The sequence below is a fragment of the Corylus avellana genome, chromosome ca10 (assembly GCF_901000735.1).
Source record: "Corylus avellana chromosome ca10, CavTom2PMs-1.0".
Taxonomy (NCBI): domain Eukaryota; kingdom Viridiplantae; phylum Streptophyta; class Magnoliopsida; order Fagales; family Betulaceae; genus Corylus; species Corylus avellana.
In genome coordinates, this window is record NC_081550.1 from 2,523,410 (window position 1) to 2,541,737 (window position 18,328).

Sequence of the window (18,328 nt, forward strand, 5' to 3'; positions counted from 1 at the left end):
CCACACCCAAATAGAATCTTCAAAGATACCAAACCACACGATTTGAAGTGTGTCTCATCTTCTGGTGACTAATTGCAACTTTACTAGGTTTGGCCAGAAACAATACTTTAATTTTTATAGTCAATGAATGATGATAAAGAAGCACACTCTTCAAGAAAGGTAACACTCCAAATGGTAAAAACCCATCATATGTAATAACAAGATTCTCAATCTGAAGCTCAAAGGCTTATGAAATCAATTTTCAAAGATCAAATAACATAATTGGAAAGAATGCAAAAATTTAGATAAATTTTTAATAAAGAACGCAAAAATTTAAACATAAAGAACGCAAATCTAATAATTGGATTTGGATATGATGAGAAAGAACGCAAAAATTATTGGGTGATTAAAAACTCATATAACAAAAATTAGGGAATTGGGTCATTACGAAGAATGTTCATTTCTAACCAAACGTCTTTCTTCTGCTTCCTTTGAAAACTTTTTCATTTTCAAGACAAATTTTGACTTAAGCATCGAAGTGAACCCGCTGAACCTCGTGAAACACTTTGAGCTTAACCTTATTTGTTTTGTAGGTACTCTCGGTTAAGGTTTGTTGTACAATCAATTAGTTCTTCAATTATCATCCTTCCACGTCAATTTAGATAAATTGGAGCAGGTTATTTATACTACTTTTGCGCATTACAACTGAAAAACACTCTCATTTTTCTTTACTGTATACTGAATCCAATTAGCAATCTCAAATCCAATGTGTTGTGTTTGCCTCGAAAAAAAAAAAAGATTTTTCTTTGTAGCACTTTCTACCATTCACAATCTAGTAATAGTATTTCTTCTTTTAATGGTTTAACTTTTCACCCATCTCAATCATTTGCAGTCAAAGGAAATATTTTGGTGGCAGCTTGTTTGAGAGTTTCTAGTATTCGTGTAACCCTATTGAACTGATTTTGTTGCTTCCTGGTCTTAGCTAGCCCTATTGAAAGGTCACCACTGCCACCAAGTATCATCAAAAGGCAAAGAACAGAAATCCAGCAAAGAAACTCCCTGCAAATATTTTGAGAACTATTTCATTATGCAGTGCTACATTCGATATAGTTAGACAACAAGAATTGCCCTAGCAGACAGTCACTGTCACTCACTCTCTCAAATAGGTCTCCGCCATATCGGTCGGGAGGGGGCTATGCAAAGGGAAAATGGCTCTGCTATTTTGCCTCATCAGCAATGATGAGTTGCTAATATCTCGGAAAGGTGATCGTTTTGGAGCAGTAGATGTATGTGCTTTTCTTCTTCCATCACTTAAGGCCTCCTTGCTGACATTATCTCTAGTACAGTGATTCTCCTTCAAGCGACAAACTAGTACTCGCTTCTCCATCTCGTTTTGTGCATCCTGGGTGATTCCTGGAGCCCTCATAACTCCTGAGTTTTGATCCTTCTTCATCGATTCAAGCTCACAGCGGAGCGCAGACATTTCCCCTTGTAGCGCATTTGCTTTGCTTTCAGATGAAAGAGCCTTCTGTCTCCATTCTTGCACCTGGAGATAAAAAATATAATACTCAATAGTTTAATCAATTTGGCCTTTTAAACATCACAAGAGATGGGAAAAAATATCTATCATTCTTGTATAAGCCCCAATGGTATGAAATAAAATACCAAACCTCTAAATCATCAAAAAGAGCGACCAAGATTTGAGTCTTATGCTTAATTTTACTCTTACTTCGATGTTATTTTGTAATTCTAAAACAGGTGGTAGACGATATGATTTTGAAATTACAACTGAATTCCAATATACTCCATTTGTTAGAATGTATTGGCTGCATAAACATCCAAAATTGCAATGATATATTAAGTGATATTTTCCAACAAACTACATTAATTGGCCATAGAACCCAGAAAAGAGCCTTTTGCATAAAAATTCAATATAGATAAACTAAAACCAAGAAAATCTTGGGATAGATAATGAGACAAAAGCATAGGACAATTGACAAGGGTTTGTTGTACAAAATCTTACATCAGCGCGTAGGGACTGGATTTGATAATCAGAGTTGAGGGCTCGATCTTCCCAAAAGTCTCGAGAAGCCTGCAATTCTTCCATCTCCTTCCTCACTTGCCCTAGCATCTCCTGCATCTGTGACCATTGCTCTGTCTCAACTCGGACTTGCTCTACAATTTTTCGCACTACAGCCTTGCAACGCCCTGAGCACAGGTTATCGTCACGGGACATTGTCTCCTGTGGAAGAGTATATATATCCAAGTTTAAAAAGGAATTCAATATCCCCTATCAGTTTGTCATGATCTTTAACAAAAAAGATATGCATGGAGCTTTTGTAGGTCCAATGCAAATTACAAGAAATTTTGGGAAAGAACCCTTGCTCCACTTCTTTAGGTGATCCTAACATGCTGTATTAGTTGGGGCTTGTAATGCCTAGTATAGTAGTAGGGACATTCGAAGGCCCTTAGAAAATCTTGAACAATGAAACAACAAGAAACATGTGCTTATCAGGAAAAGTAAAGAAAGACCTTAAGGAATGTGTATCAACATGGGTAACAATTGAAAGAGAGATGGCAAGGCTGATCTGAGGAAGTTTAAATTATGCAGTACAAACCAGTATCAAACCACTTATGTTAACAAGTTGTTCAAAATATTGCAAATGTGAAAAAAAAAAAAAATCTGAAAACAAACTATATCTCTGTAAAATCACTTGTTCATTGAGGAGAGACAAAACATAGCAAACAAAGAAGTAAGGATGTGCCTGATCAGGTTGTCTTATTGAGGAAGAAGATGAATTAGGAAATTCAATTCGCTTGGAAGAGGAGGCAGAACTGGCAACAGAGCTGTTTGATGTAGAAAGCATTGATCTATACTCCTCTTCCATTCTGTTTAACAAAATCCCCTTTGACAGCCCCTCCATCTTCCTTCTTAGAATCTCCACCTGCGAAATCTTTGCAAACCAATGTTACCCAAGTTATAGATGGGGATTGTAAATGTTTAAAATAGTTAATAAAAACAATAATGACAATAATGCAGGCTTTGGCTGTTGAGAATCAACCTCCTCTATTAGTTTGTATTCTTTTCTTTATTTATATGAACCAAAAAGAAGATGTATGAATTGAAAATAGTAAAGCTTTGCTTTGGAGGCTTAGAAAATTTATGAAAAGAAAAGAAGTCAGAGAATTGACCTTAAATTATCCATTACATATGCCTCGAGAACAAAAAAAAATCCACTCAACTTTGTCTGATAAAATTATAGGGTAACAACATAAAGCTGATTCAAAACTAATGGTTGCTTCCTTTTATTATTGAGGGCAGTCAAAGATAGAGTTCAAGTAATTGAATAGCAGCATGGTGCATCAAAATATGGAATGATGATACTAATTAGTGAAAGACAGATCATTCTTACATTGCATTTGCCACTTGAAACAAAGCTCTCATCGACTCTACAACCTGTTTTGATTGACAAGCTTGCTTCCGCCATCTCCCGTATCTCCTTAACGGATGAGATCTCCTCCGCGCATATTTCGTCCGATGGTACTCCAAACTTCTCTAGCCGTCTCTGAAGAAGAGACACTTGTTTATCAAAATTACTGTACTTCTTAGCTTGGAGACCCTTTACTCCTGAACTCCTTTGCAACTTCTCTAGTTTCTCTACCAGGTCTTGGATCTCTTCCTCCAATATCAAGCTCACATTCTTTCCTTCACAAATTTTCTTTCTTCCCTAGAAACCAATCACCAACCCCTAGTTAGCAGAAGAAATTCATGGTAAACAACATAGTATGCAACTTAAGCAATTAATAGAGGCCAAAAAACCATAGCCTCTGGTTGGTTGCTGAGACAACAGTGGACAAAAAAAAAAAAAAAAAAAAAAAAAGAAACAAGAAAATCTGGGCCTAGATAAATTCAAATTGATATATTTATCAAGCAGCAAATGGTGACAAAATGATTGAAATAGGACAAGCTAGAAACTGATCAAACAGTAACAGAAACAGGAACCTTTTACTGTTTTAGTTCTTTTGAAACAAATAGATTACTATTTCCGCACCAAAGTTCGATGCTTTCACACTCTCACGAATGATCCAGATACAATAAGACGAAATTCCTCATCTTATATTTTAAAAATGTCCCACTACTTTTTTCAAACGGCTATCTATCTTTGATGCCACTTCCACAGTTCCACCAATATTTGGCTTTCTCTAGCTCCAAACATGACAATTCAAAATTTTGAAATTTCTTTTTCTTTTCTTTTCCTGCATTTCTTTAGCAGAAAAACAGACCATACAAATGAATATAAAAATCAAACAGAGAAAGAGGAAGAAAGAGAGAGACTAACAGAAACCAAAGTCTGAACAGCGGATCTCAGAGTCTTCTCCATCTTCACCCGGCTCCTCTCCAACTTCTTGACAGCGACCTCCCTCTCCATCCTCAACAAATTACACTCAGCCCTCAACATCTCCGCCTGGAACCTCCACTTCTCCTCCACCATCTCACTACTACTACTACTATCCTCAACTCTCACTCTCCTCCTCTCACATGCCCCACCGCCATAGTCGAACACCACTATTGGAACCCCAGTTCTTGAAAATGCACGCTCTTGATCAAAAAGCGCCTCCAGCTTGCCTTGACGGTCACGCCGGGCCTCGGCGGAGGCAGGTTTGGAAGCCACCGTCTTGGTGACTCTCCGCCGAGGCCGGCGTGGCAAATGGAGGATTCTTGGGGTCGGCGGCGGTGGTGGGTATTGCCATTTTGCTCTTCTTGTTGCAGTTGTTGTTGTTGTTGTTGTTGTTGACATTCTCTACACTCCACCAACTTTGTTTAGCTTTTGGGTTCCAAAATATGGGTGGTTTTGGGTTTATAGCTTGAGAGCGAAAGCAAGAGAAAGCTTGGACCTTGGCAAACGAAAGTTACCAACTTTGTTCTTTTGGGTTTGAAAAAAGAGGCCTTGTGGGTGGTTTTATCGCGGGGGTTTTGCGAGAAAGACGCAAAGAGAAGGAAAGAGCTGGAGAAGTAATAGGCGTGCAACCTCGTTAGTATGAAAAAAACAGGGGATTTCAAATGAAAGCTGTGAGTGTTCTTTTTGCTTAGTAAATAGGAGTAATTTACTGCCTACCTTGGACCCTGTTAGTGTCTGGGAATTTGAACAAGATTTGTACTGCTAGTTATTGTCTCTTCCTGTCTCATGACCAATTTGCCCTTTTCATTTGGGATTTTTTTTTTCTTATTCATTCTTCTCTCGAGTTAGAGTGTCGGTGGCTATTACAACTTTTATTATAATTTGTATTTTTCTTTTTGTTTTTTTATAATTTGTCTGTCAAATTTTATTATTTATTTTTAAATTTATGTTGTGTTATGTGACAATCATGTAGATTGCACGTTAGTTTATAAGAGATTGTAATAAAAACCTTAAACATTTCCTTTTCCATTTAGAGCTCTACCACGTTTTTTTTTTTTGGGTTTTGTGTTTTATTTTATATTATTTAGGATTGGCTTGCTAGAGGTAGAAGGGAACAAAAACTGCTAAGGTACCGTTTGGCTTTTGAGGGAGCTTTAATTTTCATGCAAAACAGAACAAAGGAGAAAGAGGGTCTAGTATATGCTATAGGTATTTGAAGTAGCCCTTTCAAATTAAGGATTTGAATGTGAGATTTGTTAGTGATCAATTACATTAAATATGAAAACCAAACATTTCACAAATCTCAATTTGGATGTAATCATCTCCATTTCAAGTAAATGAGGCATATAAGCCATGTCCCTTACACTCATGTTGTATAATGCAAATGCTAATACTTAGTCACTATTTTACAACATTCAACAAAGAATATTTAAATAAGAAGTCATTTTGCATCATTAAATAGTGATGATGTAAATCTCACCCATCCTCCTTTGTGTGAAATGAATTTGAGTCTAGTACACATCTAACTGGATCAGGATTGATGGCAATTTATTGTTGTTCGAACTACAGTCTGTTGAATCCTTGCACGAGAAAGTACATTGATGTTCAAACAAGTGCTCCAACAATCAAAGATCTATTTGAACACATAAGCTCCATCGGATCGGATCCTCCCTCAATTGCTTATTTGAATTGACTGCTCAAGCTAACTATACTTGAAATTTTTCTGATTTTTTTTTTTTTGTTTTTTGGTCTAGCACTCAGCTTTGTATCTAATCAATACAAACATGATATCATCACCCATTTCCCACCATTTGGCAAAGTTCAAATATGGTACTATTTTATATTTTATAAGTGCAGTAGAATCTAAATACAATGCACTAAAATCATTATTAACTCTCATGTACGTAGTAATAATATTTACCACAAAATTTACCAATTCCGAGATGTTTGCATTTAAACTTTTTCATTATGAAATATTTTAGCAAACAAAAAGCTATAAAATAATCATACAAAAACCCAAAATACACAGATTTAGTCATAATAACTACACTAAAAACTTTTGTTTATGAGAAAAGAAAAAGACATTTGAGTGAAAACTGAAAAATAACAATAACAAGACAAGAATAATTAATTGGGACAACCTCATTTTTTTTTTTTTTTTTTGTCAGCTTATGTTTAAAGGAAGTCACAAAGAACAAGGTGCAGTCAGTGTCACTGTCTAATTTTTACTTCACATCAATAAATAAAGTGGTCCGTGCCGTTGAAGTTATTGCTTATTCTATTATAAATAATTAATGAATTTCGTTTTAGTCCTCATTTATTTTCATTTCTGACAACCTTATTCCCTACCCATCTTTCACTCAAAACTCCAAAAAAATTAAATAAATAAATAAAAAACTTGATTCTCTCGGTCTTCACGAACCCTTTTTTTTTTGGTTTAATTAATTAATTAATTACTTGATTATCATTTCAAAGGGTAGTGAGGGCACCAAATCCCAGAGAAGCTTTGTTAGAACTTATAAATGCTCTTGTAAGTGAGTGAAGCATGCCCCATGTCTATATAAAACAAACAGTTGAATTGTTTAGCTACTGATTATCATATTATATTTTTTTTTTATTTTCTGTTTAGGTTAAAATTTGTGTCTAATACATTATTACAGTACAAGAATGCAAAGTAAGCCTAGGTTTATTGTTTGAATATTTTTGTCAAACATAGTTTTTGTCTTACTATATAACCCACACGTCGAGTACTAAACATAGACTAGGACGAGAACAAGCAGTTAGAGAGATTCACCGGAGGTCAGGTTCAGCAAAATTACCTTAGATGCTTAAGTTAATGAGGATAAAAAGAAAGTCAAATTCATAGAGTAAGAGCCAAGAGGTTTAATGCACTATAACATATATGGCTTGTTTTAGTTTAGGATGTACCTTTTGATTGGCTTCTATTGAGGACAAAGTTTCTTTCAAAATTTGGATTGATTTGAGGAAATTCTTTTAATTTAATATATTAAGCTGGTAATTGTATTAAGAGCATGTGATTCTCAAATGCATTTTTTAAAAAGGTAAATATATATTTACTTTTTGCATAATTGCATAATTCTATTAATTTGATTCTCAAAGAAGAAGAGAGAAGAAGATGTTGCTGCAAATCGGTGAAGAACCAAAGAAGAAGAGAAAGAAGACAAAATCAAGTGTATTAGGTTGTAGGGTATTTTTGTGTTTTTTTTTTTTTTTTTTTTTTTTGGCTTTATGTGATGTGGCATTATGTTATTGGGTGCTGCAAAACCCTCATTTTATGCACTAACCGCATGTGAGGTTTATTCTAACTTCTTAAGTTTTTTGAATTTTTAATTCCGGTCTTTCTATCCAGATTAGCATAAAACAACTGACGTGGCATAAATGCTCGTTACTCGAGGAGTAAATATATTTAGCCTTTTAAAAATGTACATACGAATAACGTGTTTTAAAAACACATGTTAATTTAATAGACGGAATTTAAGTGATTTTCTTTAACATACTTTGTCCAATAAATTTTGTAATTAAAAATATGGATCTAAAATTCATGTCATAATGCCAAGTTGCCAACAAAGAAATTAAAAATAACCATTTTCTTTGTAATGTGTTCTCGTAATTTCATGTTATATTACCGTTGTAGGTTTTACTATATATATGCAAGTGGTGGTACCTTGAAAAGAACCAACATTGACTAGCCCCACCTGAACCTGACAACTTCAAATAATTTTTTATTTTATTTTTGTTTTTAAGTACATTTTGTTTGATTTATTAAATCTTGTTTGTCTACACCGTCAGATCAAATTACTTAGAGAATATTTTGCAAATAGAATTATCCAAGTCAAGTCAACGTTCAGTTGAGTAAAAAAGCCATAGTGGGGCCATACGTGGTGGAGGCTTATGAATTTGTCGTCTACGTTCTTTTCTATTATTTTAACAACTATTTTATCACATGCAAATTTAAAAGCTTTGTATTATTATCACAAGCCCATGATGATTCATGATATATTAAAATAAAATAAAAAATAAAAACAAACAAACAATCAACTATTTGGAGATGCGTTTTTGGTTTCAATTTTAAAACTTTTTCTCACTCAGACATCAGCCTCCCTTCGTTTGATAGAATTAGGAATCTCTGCTAAATAATATCTAGTTAGTTATAATGAAAGAGTATTTTTGTCATCTCAAAAAGTAGAAAGACAAAAATAGTCATTAAATATAACTAATTGAATATTTTTCAGTCAAATGAACCGAAGAAGATTCTAATTCCCAAATTTATTTGGATGGAATTTATTATATATATTGTCATGTATTCTGACATTCAATTCAATTTAGAGAAAAAATTCGTTTCAATTTTGAATTTTCTCACCAACAAAGGCTCACATCTTCATGTACATGCTATCTACATTATAATAAATGAAAGCATATTAAATTGTGTGCATTTGTTGGTGAAAAGTGAAAATAATAGTAGGCTAATTGAAGACCACCAAAAGCGAACATCTTCAAGTACATGCTATTAATTTGCTTTATAATAATTGAAAGCACGTTAGATTGTATGCATTTGTTGGAAAATAATAATAATAATAATAATAATAGCTGGTAGTATATTGGAGTTAGGATAATACAAGAGATCCCAATACTTTTTTTCAAATGATCTAGTTCATTCAATAAATAAATAGATTTATATTATTTTTTTTCTTTTTTTCTTAAATGAGTGTGGATCCAGATCATTTAGGAAAAAGTGTCGGGATGCCTAGTAGCCCTCTTGGAGTTTTTTTCTTTTAGGTTATAGTAAATTATGTTGAACAACTACTTTCGCTGCAACTTTGTGTCAAATATGAATACCCAAGACATAAAATTTATCTTGATGAAATTATTTTAATTCAGTCTATTAAAATAACAAATATTCTTATAATATGTAACTCTAGCATATATTTTTAATTTTCACGTAAGATTAAGAGGACACCAAGAGAATACTGGAAGAATATGTAGGATTTTTCATTTATAGTGTTCTCTTAGTGTCCTCCTAGTCCTATGTGGATATTATTTTCTAAAATTCAAGTAAGAGAAATAAAGACCACTTTCTTTTTGTTTTATTAAAAAATAATATCTATTTAGAATTAAAAAAACACTTGAAGAACATTAGAAGAACACGTATCATTCCTCATTTTTAAAATACCATATGAAGTTTAAATGAAAGGTTTTAAAGTGTAGCTTACACAGTTACACTTTGCTATGATCCAACCACCTTTCTCCCCCTTATTGTTTGATGTTTGTTGTAAATTTTCAATATTTTAATTAAATAGTAAAAAAAAAATATAAATACAATTTTTTCAACAATGAAAAAACATTAAGCTGGAAAAGCTGTTTGAAAATTTAGTCAAGAGCACCACAGAGTTGTTGCCACGTGTTGAGGGAGGGTTTTATTTGTAATTCCACGTATTAATGACATAGATATGCGGGGCCCAGATGGAAGAGATTATCTCAGTGGTCCCCACTTTTGCCTTTTATCAGATTCAGATGAACGGTTAAGGCTGCGGGGGGAGCCTTATCCTCTTCTACTTTATCACGAGCGTTGTCACGTGTACTTTGCTGTGGTACGAGCTTCTGTTTCCTGCACCTCCCACATCCCACGCAAAAGGAGTGAACCACATGAGTCCCAACGTTTGATTTTGAATAAGAGAATTTACAAAATAATAATAATAATAATAATCCCGAGTCTACGACCATAAATGAATAGAGCCGCTGACAAATATATTTAACTTTAGGGGCAGGTATCGGTTTGGCCAGTGTCAGTTGGAGCATTTCTGCTTACCTATTTATAAAAATTGGTTAAGTCGATTAATTAAACGACTTCATACTGACAATGAATAATTTGACTTTTTCTGTTAATCGGTTAGTTGGTTAATAGGTGGTCGGTTACAATTTTTTATGTTAAGATTTATCAATTTCATTATAACTACATAATCAGTAAAGAAATAAATTTTATAAATGAAAAAAAAAAAGGAGTAAATTCATAGAACATGGACTAAAATGACAACCACAAATTAGCTGGACAAACATAATAAGGAAATTTATCAGATAAAATTCAAAATTCTTTTTATTTTTTAATTTTTTTGAAAAAAATTTAAAATTCACTTGAAAAATCGGTTAAGTCAGTTAATTGACAAAAAGGATTTTCTACCGCCTACCGAACCGATGTCTAAACAATATTTTTATTCTGCTTACCAATTGCCAAAAGTTGGCTGTCGGTTGGTGATGGTTCGGTTCGGTAGCGGTCGATAAGCAGTCGATAGGCCGATAACGGTTAATCCGCCCACCCCTATTCAACTCAGCTTAGATTAAAGGATTCGTTCATTGAATAAATGAACAAAACTCGAACAAATTTTTGAATTTGTATATGAAATGAATTGAGCATATCAAAACTTAAATCCACTCATATTGGGCTCGCCGGGAATTGGGCCTTCACCTTTTGCTAATTTAAGGCTAGATAATCTATACAAAGCCTCTAAGACCCATTGGGCTTCACAACAAGAAAAACTGGCGAGAAATATGGGCTCGCTGGCCCTCCTCCTCAAACCCATCAGCCCAATCTGCGATGGTCAGATATTGGCATGACTGTATGCCCTAAAACTAACATTCGATTAAGAAATCATATATCATATATGCATTAACTGGTATTTATAAAATTATGGCTAAATATGGTGGTGTGGATTTTCATAATACTGAACTTCGTTGGCAATTAGGATAGAAATTAAAATGACAAATGGCCGACCATTATTAATGATTTTGATGTGTTTTTATTTGTGCTTTTTCATTATTCGGTTATGCAATGCCTTTGTCAAGTACAGAGCACTTTTCTTACTGAAATTAGTGTTTAAGGCTTTATATAGAAGCAATAGCTAACTCTTATCTAGTGTTTTGGACCTTCTTTGGACGTCATTATGGTGTAAAGTTTGAAGAATGATATTAGAAATCACATTTTTATCTCACAATTATTTTACAATACTGACGTGTCAGTTTTAACTAACCTTCGATTTTTTTTATTAAAAAAAAAACTGATCCAATGATTAGTTGAGACTGCCATGTCAGCATTATAGGATACTTAAGTGATAAAAATATGAAAAATGTCAAAGGAGTATACGATCAAAATTCTCTTTGTTTCATTTAAAATGTAGTTTCGATTGAGCTTGTTTTATGATAATTCTCTTTAATTGGGGTATAAGTTATGCTTTGTGGTCTTTCATTGAATATATGGAAATTTATTAACAAAATTTTCCTCCCACCCTAAAAGTTAATGTTGAAGAGGATAAGTTGAGCCTTTATAAGAGTATTTCTTTCTGAGTACTCTAGTAGTCCTTTCAAAATCTTCTCTCAAGGCAACAAATTAATGGCTGTCACTTCTTCTATGGATGAACAAGAAGATAGTGTTTCACAAAAATGTGAGGAAGCATGGTTTGATGTGGCTGCAGACCCATGCGGAAAGGAATTTGAACTTCCTGATATCTCTACTCCAATGTTGAGCCCAAACAGATTGCTTTTCTCACAATACCAACACCTTGATTCTCCTGCTGTGCTAGAGAATGCTTTTGCATTAGACATGAACAATATTCTGTCTAGTGCCGGAAATCAACACTTTTCTACTTCACAAATCATGGAAATCGTTCCTCCAATGATCACCAACTCTAATCGTCGAGAAGGTATAACCAGAAATTCATCTGTTGAAGTAAACCATCATGTCCATTTTTCTCCATCTGCCAATTTGCTCGATTTTGAGCTTGCTGCTTTTAAAAAACAACTTGTCCATTTTCCAATCTCCTCTGGGTTTTCTTGGAATGCCTTGGATATGAATTTTTCATTGAGAAACCGACGATTTCATGGTTATAATTCTCTGTGTTTGGAAACTCATCCCACCCCTGCTCATGGCTCTGTCAATATTGACAAATCCAAGTTTGGCTCAAACATCAATTTCCCTAGTAGAAGCCAAATCAATTATGCAGATGCTCCATCAAAAACATACCAGTTTTCTTCAAATAATTGCTTTGTTCATGTTCCCGCTATGGCTAATACCCAACAAGCTTTTGGTAGTAGCTCATTGCAGCAGGTTGGTCAAACTTCATTTCATGTAGCTTGAAATACTTATAAGGTAAAGTATGTATGCAGGGAGTGTGACAAAGAGTTCCCTAGTTATAGTGCCTTTGGAGGCCATATGAGTTTCCATGCAAGGACAAGAAGAAAGGGCATATGATTGAAGGCAGAGTTCTTAATAACAATACCATTATTGAATGTGATTCGCCAGATGTCGTTTTTGGCATTCACAGCCAAGATTTCCCTCCAGATTGGCAATTAGAACCTTTCATCAATGAAGCCTATTCTTATCAGGATACTAATTGGTCATCCCAATAATTTAGTTAAATGGCCCGCCGCCACTAATATTAACGGTTGCATTTCCGGCCTTTTGCCCCTTCCCTAATAGTTGTAGGTCCTTTTAAGTGATCTTAATCCTCTTAATCTTGTTCCCTTTTGTGTTCTTTTTTTTTTTGTCCATCTTTTATTTTGTTTTTTGTTTTGTATTTTCCCAGGAATAAAAAAGGCTGTTTATTTGCTATGCCTATGAGTTTGCCCTTTTTGCGTTTATGCTTTCTCTATAAAGGTTTTTCTTGACAATTGACCAACTATACTTTTTTGAATTTTAGGATTAAATACCAGAATTTGGCTAAAACCTTTAGTCACTAATAAAATGCTTTTAAATCAAGACTTTTAGCAATTCCTCTCTCAAATAAATAATAAAAGAAAGACATGAAAAGACTATTATATCATTCTCAATTAAAAAACAAATCGTAAGGGTATGAACAAAAATATATAAGCCATATGGGAAACCAAATGGGACTATAATACAACATTAATACTAAACAAACATTAAATCCATAAAGCTAAAACATAGAGGCATTAAATTAATTAATGCCTAAGGTCATAAATTACATAAAGTTAAAAATGATCTGTACGTCCGCCCAAATCATAATTTAGGAAGCGAGGAATTAGAACTTGGGATATCATCATGATTATCAATCGGCTTAACATAGAGAACTTGAGAGAGCGACTCATTAGAGTTATCCGTATGGTGGTATTGTTGCCCATCATTTGGATTGAACGTGGTATTGCTATATTGTATCCAATCATCATGCCATGCGCTATCCACTCCTCCTGTAAACTGATGATTATCAGGCAAGTTTGCAGCCATATTGTTTCCTCCTTGAAACTGAAGATCAGTCCAGTTTGGATCAATATAATTGAAGTTTGGATCAATATAATTGAAGTTTGGATCAATATAATTGAATTGATCATTCATCAATGATGCATTTTGCGGATACTGCTGATGATCCTGATGCAGATGATCCTGCTGAGGAAGCTGAGCAGGCTGATGCTCATGCTGCTGCAGATGATGCTGATTCTGCTGCAGATGATACAGATGCTGCTGCTGATTCTGCTGCAGATGATACAGATGCTGCTGCTGATTCTGCTGCAGATGATACAGATGCTGCTGATGCTCGTGCTGATGATGAGCATGTTGCTGCTGCTGATGCTGCTGATGCTCGTGCTGATGATGAGCATGTTGCTGATGCTCATGCTCGTGCGGATGATCATGGGAAGGTGTGGATTCAACTAAAGTTGGGTTTGAAGTCGATGGATCCTCATCTGTACCCGTAACGGTTCTAGATTTATCAGAACTTTTCTTATGATAGAGCCTACATAAGACGTTGTCATCCAACTGGAGAAACAAAGAAAAAAAGAAATTCATGATTAAGCGATCAGTAATATTATTATATATGAATGCTGAAATGAAAATTAAGCCACCTACTGTCATGTCATTTTCATATTTTCTCTTTCGAAGAGGAGGATTGGCGGTCCTAAATTCATGCATAATCCAGTTGGACTTGACACCTCCGGGAGCTTTTCCTTGGTAGAACACCAATGTCTTCTTAAACCCAATTAAAATATTTCTTGTATCTTCAATTGGCTTGTCAGATCCGGTAGCCTTCCAGTATCCATCCCCGGTAGTTCGATTTGGACGTTCTCCATTTGGGTACTTTCTTTCTCTTGGTGTGAAAAAGTACCATTCGTGTACTCCATTCTCTTTGTCTGTGTATATTTCTTGGTACATTCCTTGAATCAAAGCAAAACTTATTTTCAAATAATAATAATAATAATAAAAGGGTACGTATATATGTTAAATCAAAGAAAGAAGCAAGAACCTGTAAGAATATCAGGGTGGAAGTCATATATTTTAGCCTCGATGATCTGGCTTCGTGGCAGGGGCTGGTTCAAAAGCTTGGGGTTTAAGTAGCAGTTGATTAGCTCCTCCTCAGTGGGGCGGAACCTATACCCAGGCGGGAGAGTTTTGAAGTAATGATCGCAATTATGCGTCACATCCGGCTTCACGGCCTCCATTGTTGGACTACGTACGTACGTACAAAGAAATTTTGATCGAGAAGATCGAAAACGTAAGCTTGAAAACTCAAGAACTCTATCTCCCTTAAAAGTTTATATTGAGTGAGTTTAAGTAGAGAGATGAGTTTGATTGGTAGCACATCTCTTCTTCGATCAGGAGATAGTTTCATTAATTACTATCTTTTCAATTTTCAAATATCAAATATATATGATCGATACAAGAGTCGTTCTATCCTCGATCACTCGGAAATATTGTATTTTGATTAATGTTTAAAATTTGTATATTGTACGTTTAATATAATCTACATGCATTATCTTTTCAAAAATCTAAGTGATTTAACTTGATTCAAATATTTATCACTAAAGATTGTTTCATATATATATATATATATTTCTTTTTTCAAATATGCACCCATATAAACAAGAATCGAACTAATTTTTGAAATTTAAGATATATGTTATCCAAACGCTTATTATGATTTCTGTTCAGGTATACATGACATTAATTAAGATACTTTTATTATATAAGTGAACCAATTGAGATATATTAGTCAAACAATTCGAAAATAACACCTATTCAATCGGAACATTAATTCAATCTCATCAAGCAAATTAAATAGTTCAATTTAATATTCTTAATTAACTACTCTCAACCTCTTAGGATCCTCTCGGAGAATATCTAGTTAGTTATACTTTAAGAATATTTTTGTCCTCTCAAAAAATAAAAAGACAAAAATACTCCTGAAATATGACATAACTGTATTTTGTGCATTTTCTTTTAGGACGTGAAAACACAAAATCTATTCATTATCCACAATCAAAATTCAAAAAATCCATGAAATAAAGCATGCCCTAAGTTACTCTCCTATGTCAAATTCACGTGTTATTACAATAATATATATATATATAAGACTAAAAAAAATAAAAAAAAGACAAGGGCTGGGAAATTTGAACTTACTCCCTACCAAGCCATGCAAGCTGATTTGTGCACTTTCATCAGAGAACAAGCACCAAAACTGTATGCCAAATTTCGAAAATTACGTTAGACTCTTGTTTATCTCTTATCTACTCTTTTTTAAATTTACAATTACATCTATAACACCCCCATATGGGTGCAACAGATTCGATAGCATATTTGAAAAAAATATAAATAGAGTTGAACGAGAAGAAATCTCAAAAGTATATCCCAGAAAAAAAAAAACAAAACAATCTTAACTGATAAATATTTGAATCGAGTTAAATCACTAAGTTTTTTCAAAAGATTAATTTGATCAGTTAATCCATTTGATTTTTGAAAGATAACGTAGATTCTATTAAACAATTTGAGTGAGAATAGAACTCTTCTATCATATTTGATATTTGAAAATTGAAAATTTCATTAATTACTATCTTTTCAATTTTCAAATATCAAATATGATGAAAAGTTTTATCCTCACTCAGACGGTAACACTTTAATTATTAGTTATATATAAAGATAAACATTTTTTTATAAAAAATTTATATATTGTTTAATAGAATCTACATTATCTTTCAACAGGCCTAGCTAGGGTGGCCACTCAACAACTCCCATGGCCTATGGGGTGGCTAGAAACCACCGTTTCTTTTGTTCTTTTTTCTTTTTCTTTTTCTTTTCCTCAAAACAACGTCGTTTTGGGGGCATTTTTTAAATTGATTTTTTTTTTCAAAGTGGCCAAATTGTAACTGTTTGGTAGTTTGTGGGCTACTTTATCACTCTTTGAACATTAGGAGGCTAAAATAAAAATAGCTGGTAGTTTGAGAGGGCTAAATTATATTTTTCCCTAAAAATAAAGATATGGTGTTTTTATAACACTCACTTTTGTTATTCTATACTGATGTGTCATCCTCTCAATATAATGCACAAAAGACTTGATTTGTGCCAAATCCATATAGAAGTTATTCTCTTTTTGCTCTTGTTAAGTTTTCTAGTTCTAAAGTTTAATAGAGTTTAGTCCATCTGGTTAGTTTACTTTATTTACAATAAGCTAGAATGTAGTATTAAAATGTTTTGAGAGATCACTCGGGTATGCATAAATAATAAGTTACTTGTTTACAACGGGTAGCTCAATCAACTGTAAATCATGCCTCATAAAATATAAGTGATTACTAGTTCAAAAAATAAAATAAAATAAAATAACAAGTTACTCTATATTGTCAAATTTTGTCAAAAAGTTGACAAATTCTATTAGTGTATATGTTATGTTAAAGCCAATAAAATAATGATATATGTTAATTCATAATTTAAAAAATATAAATATATAAAAATTTAAAACTTATATATATATATATATATATATATATATATATATAAGGGCCGGGAAATTTGAACTTGCTCCCTACCAAGCCATGCAGCACGAACAATGAAAATGGAAAAAAAAAAATGTATCAGACGAAAGCAGGAATTAAAAAGAAATAATTTCAATGTGTTTCCCTTTCTCAATTTTCTCATCAGCCAAACAGAGAAACCACTCTTTTTTATCGTTTGATCGATTTTCTTCAGCATCCAAACAAATCCCCAGATGCAAAGAAGCATTCCAGGAAAATATGAAGCGAGAAAAATAAAAGTGGAAAACAAAGAAAGCAGTGGAGTTCCAAGAGAAAGAAGAGCAGAGACAGCAGAGTCGAGAACCATGATGGCAATCCAAGCTCCATAGTTACCAAAGTGCGTTGAAATCTCGAACCCAATTCCTGAGCAGCCACCTTTAGGGAGTCTCGCGGCAGTTTTTTTTTTTTTTTTTAATATATAATGAAGAACTACAAACAAGAACAATAAAGAAGGGCTGGAGAACCCAATAGTGAGTCCCAAAATAACTGTAGGCAGAAATTAAAAAGGAATACATCAAATGAATGAGTGGAGATGCTAGTTATGACTCTGGTGAAGCATGTTTGGGGGGAAGAATTGACTGAAAATGACCGACCAACTCAAAAAAAGCAAGATTTGAAATCCAAGGGATGAGATGTGGCGGCCAAGCAGAGGAGGTGGCAAGGCGAAGGTGGATGTACTGAGGCTGTAATTTTAGGGGGAAGAGACAAATCCCATTGGATAAATCGCCAAGGGTGAGAGATAGAGCTTCAAAAGAGGCGATAAGCTTTAGAAGGGAGAGGTGGTGGAAGAGGAGAAGGAGAGTAGAAGGAAAGTGGGAGGAGGAGGGAGGCAAAGAGGTGCTTCTCTCCTCCCATGGCGTGTTGAGAAAGTGGAGAGCAAAGCGAGACAAGAGTTAATTTTAATTTTCTTAACTTTCATTTTTATATACTAAATATATTTATAATAATTTTTATATTTGTATATTTTTTTGTTATGAGTGATACATGTTATGATTTTATTGGCTATGACGTGACACACTAAATACAACTTTTTTCATAAAATTTGACAAAATGGAGTGATTTGTTATTTATGCATACCTCAGGAATCTCCCAAAACATTTTAATACCACATTAAGCTTATTGAAAATCAAGTAAACTTGATTTTG

At 33.8% G+C, this 18,328-nt stretch overlaps 3 protein-coding genes across 4 annotated transcripts in view; all 3 read right to left on the minus strand.

Moving 5' to 3' along the window:
- Positions 1-1,033: 1,033 nt before the first annotated feature.
- On the minus strand, positions 1,034-5,205 carry LOC132164033 (uncharacterized). Of its 2 annotated transcripts, none has more exons than XM_059574439.1 (5): positions 4,320-5,205; positions 3,393-3,707; positions 2,745-2,933; positions 2,003-2,221; positions 1,034-1,525 (listed from the first exon to the last, which is right to left on the minus strand). In XM_059574439.1, exons 1-5 carry the CDS (start codon positions 4,776-4,778, stop codon positions 1,130-1,132), a joined length of 1,578 nt encoding a protein of 525 aa, XP_059430422.1. In that variant the 5' UTR covers positions 4,779-5,205; the 3' UTR covers positions 1,034-1,129. The 2 variants fall into 2 exon arrangements, with proteins under 2 accessions (XP_059430422.1, XP_059430423.1); XM_059574440.1 differs by having other exon boundaries at positions 2,745-2,924; positions 4,320-5,204.
- An 8,920-nt stretch (positions 5,206-14,125) lies between these two features.
- On the minus strand, positions 14,126-14,840 carry LOC132163832 (NAC transcription factor 32-like). Its single transcript, XM_059574214.1, has 3 exons — positions 14,645-14,840; positions 14,251-14,555; positions 14,126-14,137 (listed from the first exon to the last, which is right to left on the minus strand). The coding sequence occupies exons 1-3, from the start codon at positions 14,838-14,840 to the stop codon at positions 14,126-14,128; spliced, it is 513 nt and encodes a 170-aa protein (XP_059430197.1).
- A 996-nt stretch (positions 14,841-15,836) lies between these two features.
- The window catches only part of LOC132163833 (uncharacterized), a 3,295-nt gene continuing 803 nt past the window's right edge, over positions 15,837-18,328 (minus strand). The window contains exon 2 of the mRNA XM_059574215.1: positions 15,837-15,856. Coding sequence (XP_059430198.1) covers positions 15,837-15,856 — 20 coding nt within the window. The remainder of the gene's footprint in view (positions 15,857-18,328) is intronic.

What these genes read in the sequence shown, in the direction of transcription:
- LOC132164033 (XM_059574439.1), bottom strand. Translation starts at nt 4,778, where the DNA reads ATGTCAACAACAACAACAACAACAACAACTGCAACAAGAAGAGCAAAA. An exon ending in CTGTTCAGACTTTGGTTTCT is followed by an intron (nt 3,708 to 4,319) that starts GTTAGTCTCTCT and finishes ATTGGTTTCTAG; the next exon opens with GGAAGAAAGAAAATTTGTGA. An exon ending in TCCAGTCCCTACGCGCTGAT is followed by an intron (nt 1,526 to 2,002) that starts GTAAGATTTTGT and finishes TTTTATCTCCAG; the next exon opens with GTGCAAGAATGGAGACAGAA.
- LOC132163832 (XM_059574214.1), bottom strand. Translation starts at nt 14,840, where the DNA reads ATGGAGGCCGTGAAGCCGGATGTGACGCATAATTGCGATCATTACTTC. An exon ending in CCACCCTGATATTCTTACAG is followed by an intron (nt 14,556 to 14,644) that starts GTTCTTGCTTCT and finishes CTTTGATTCAAG; the next exon opens with GAATGTACCAAGAAATATAC.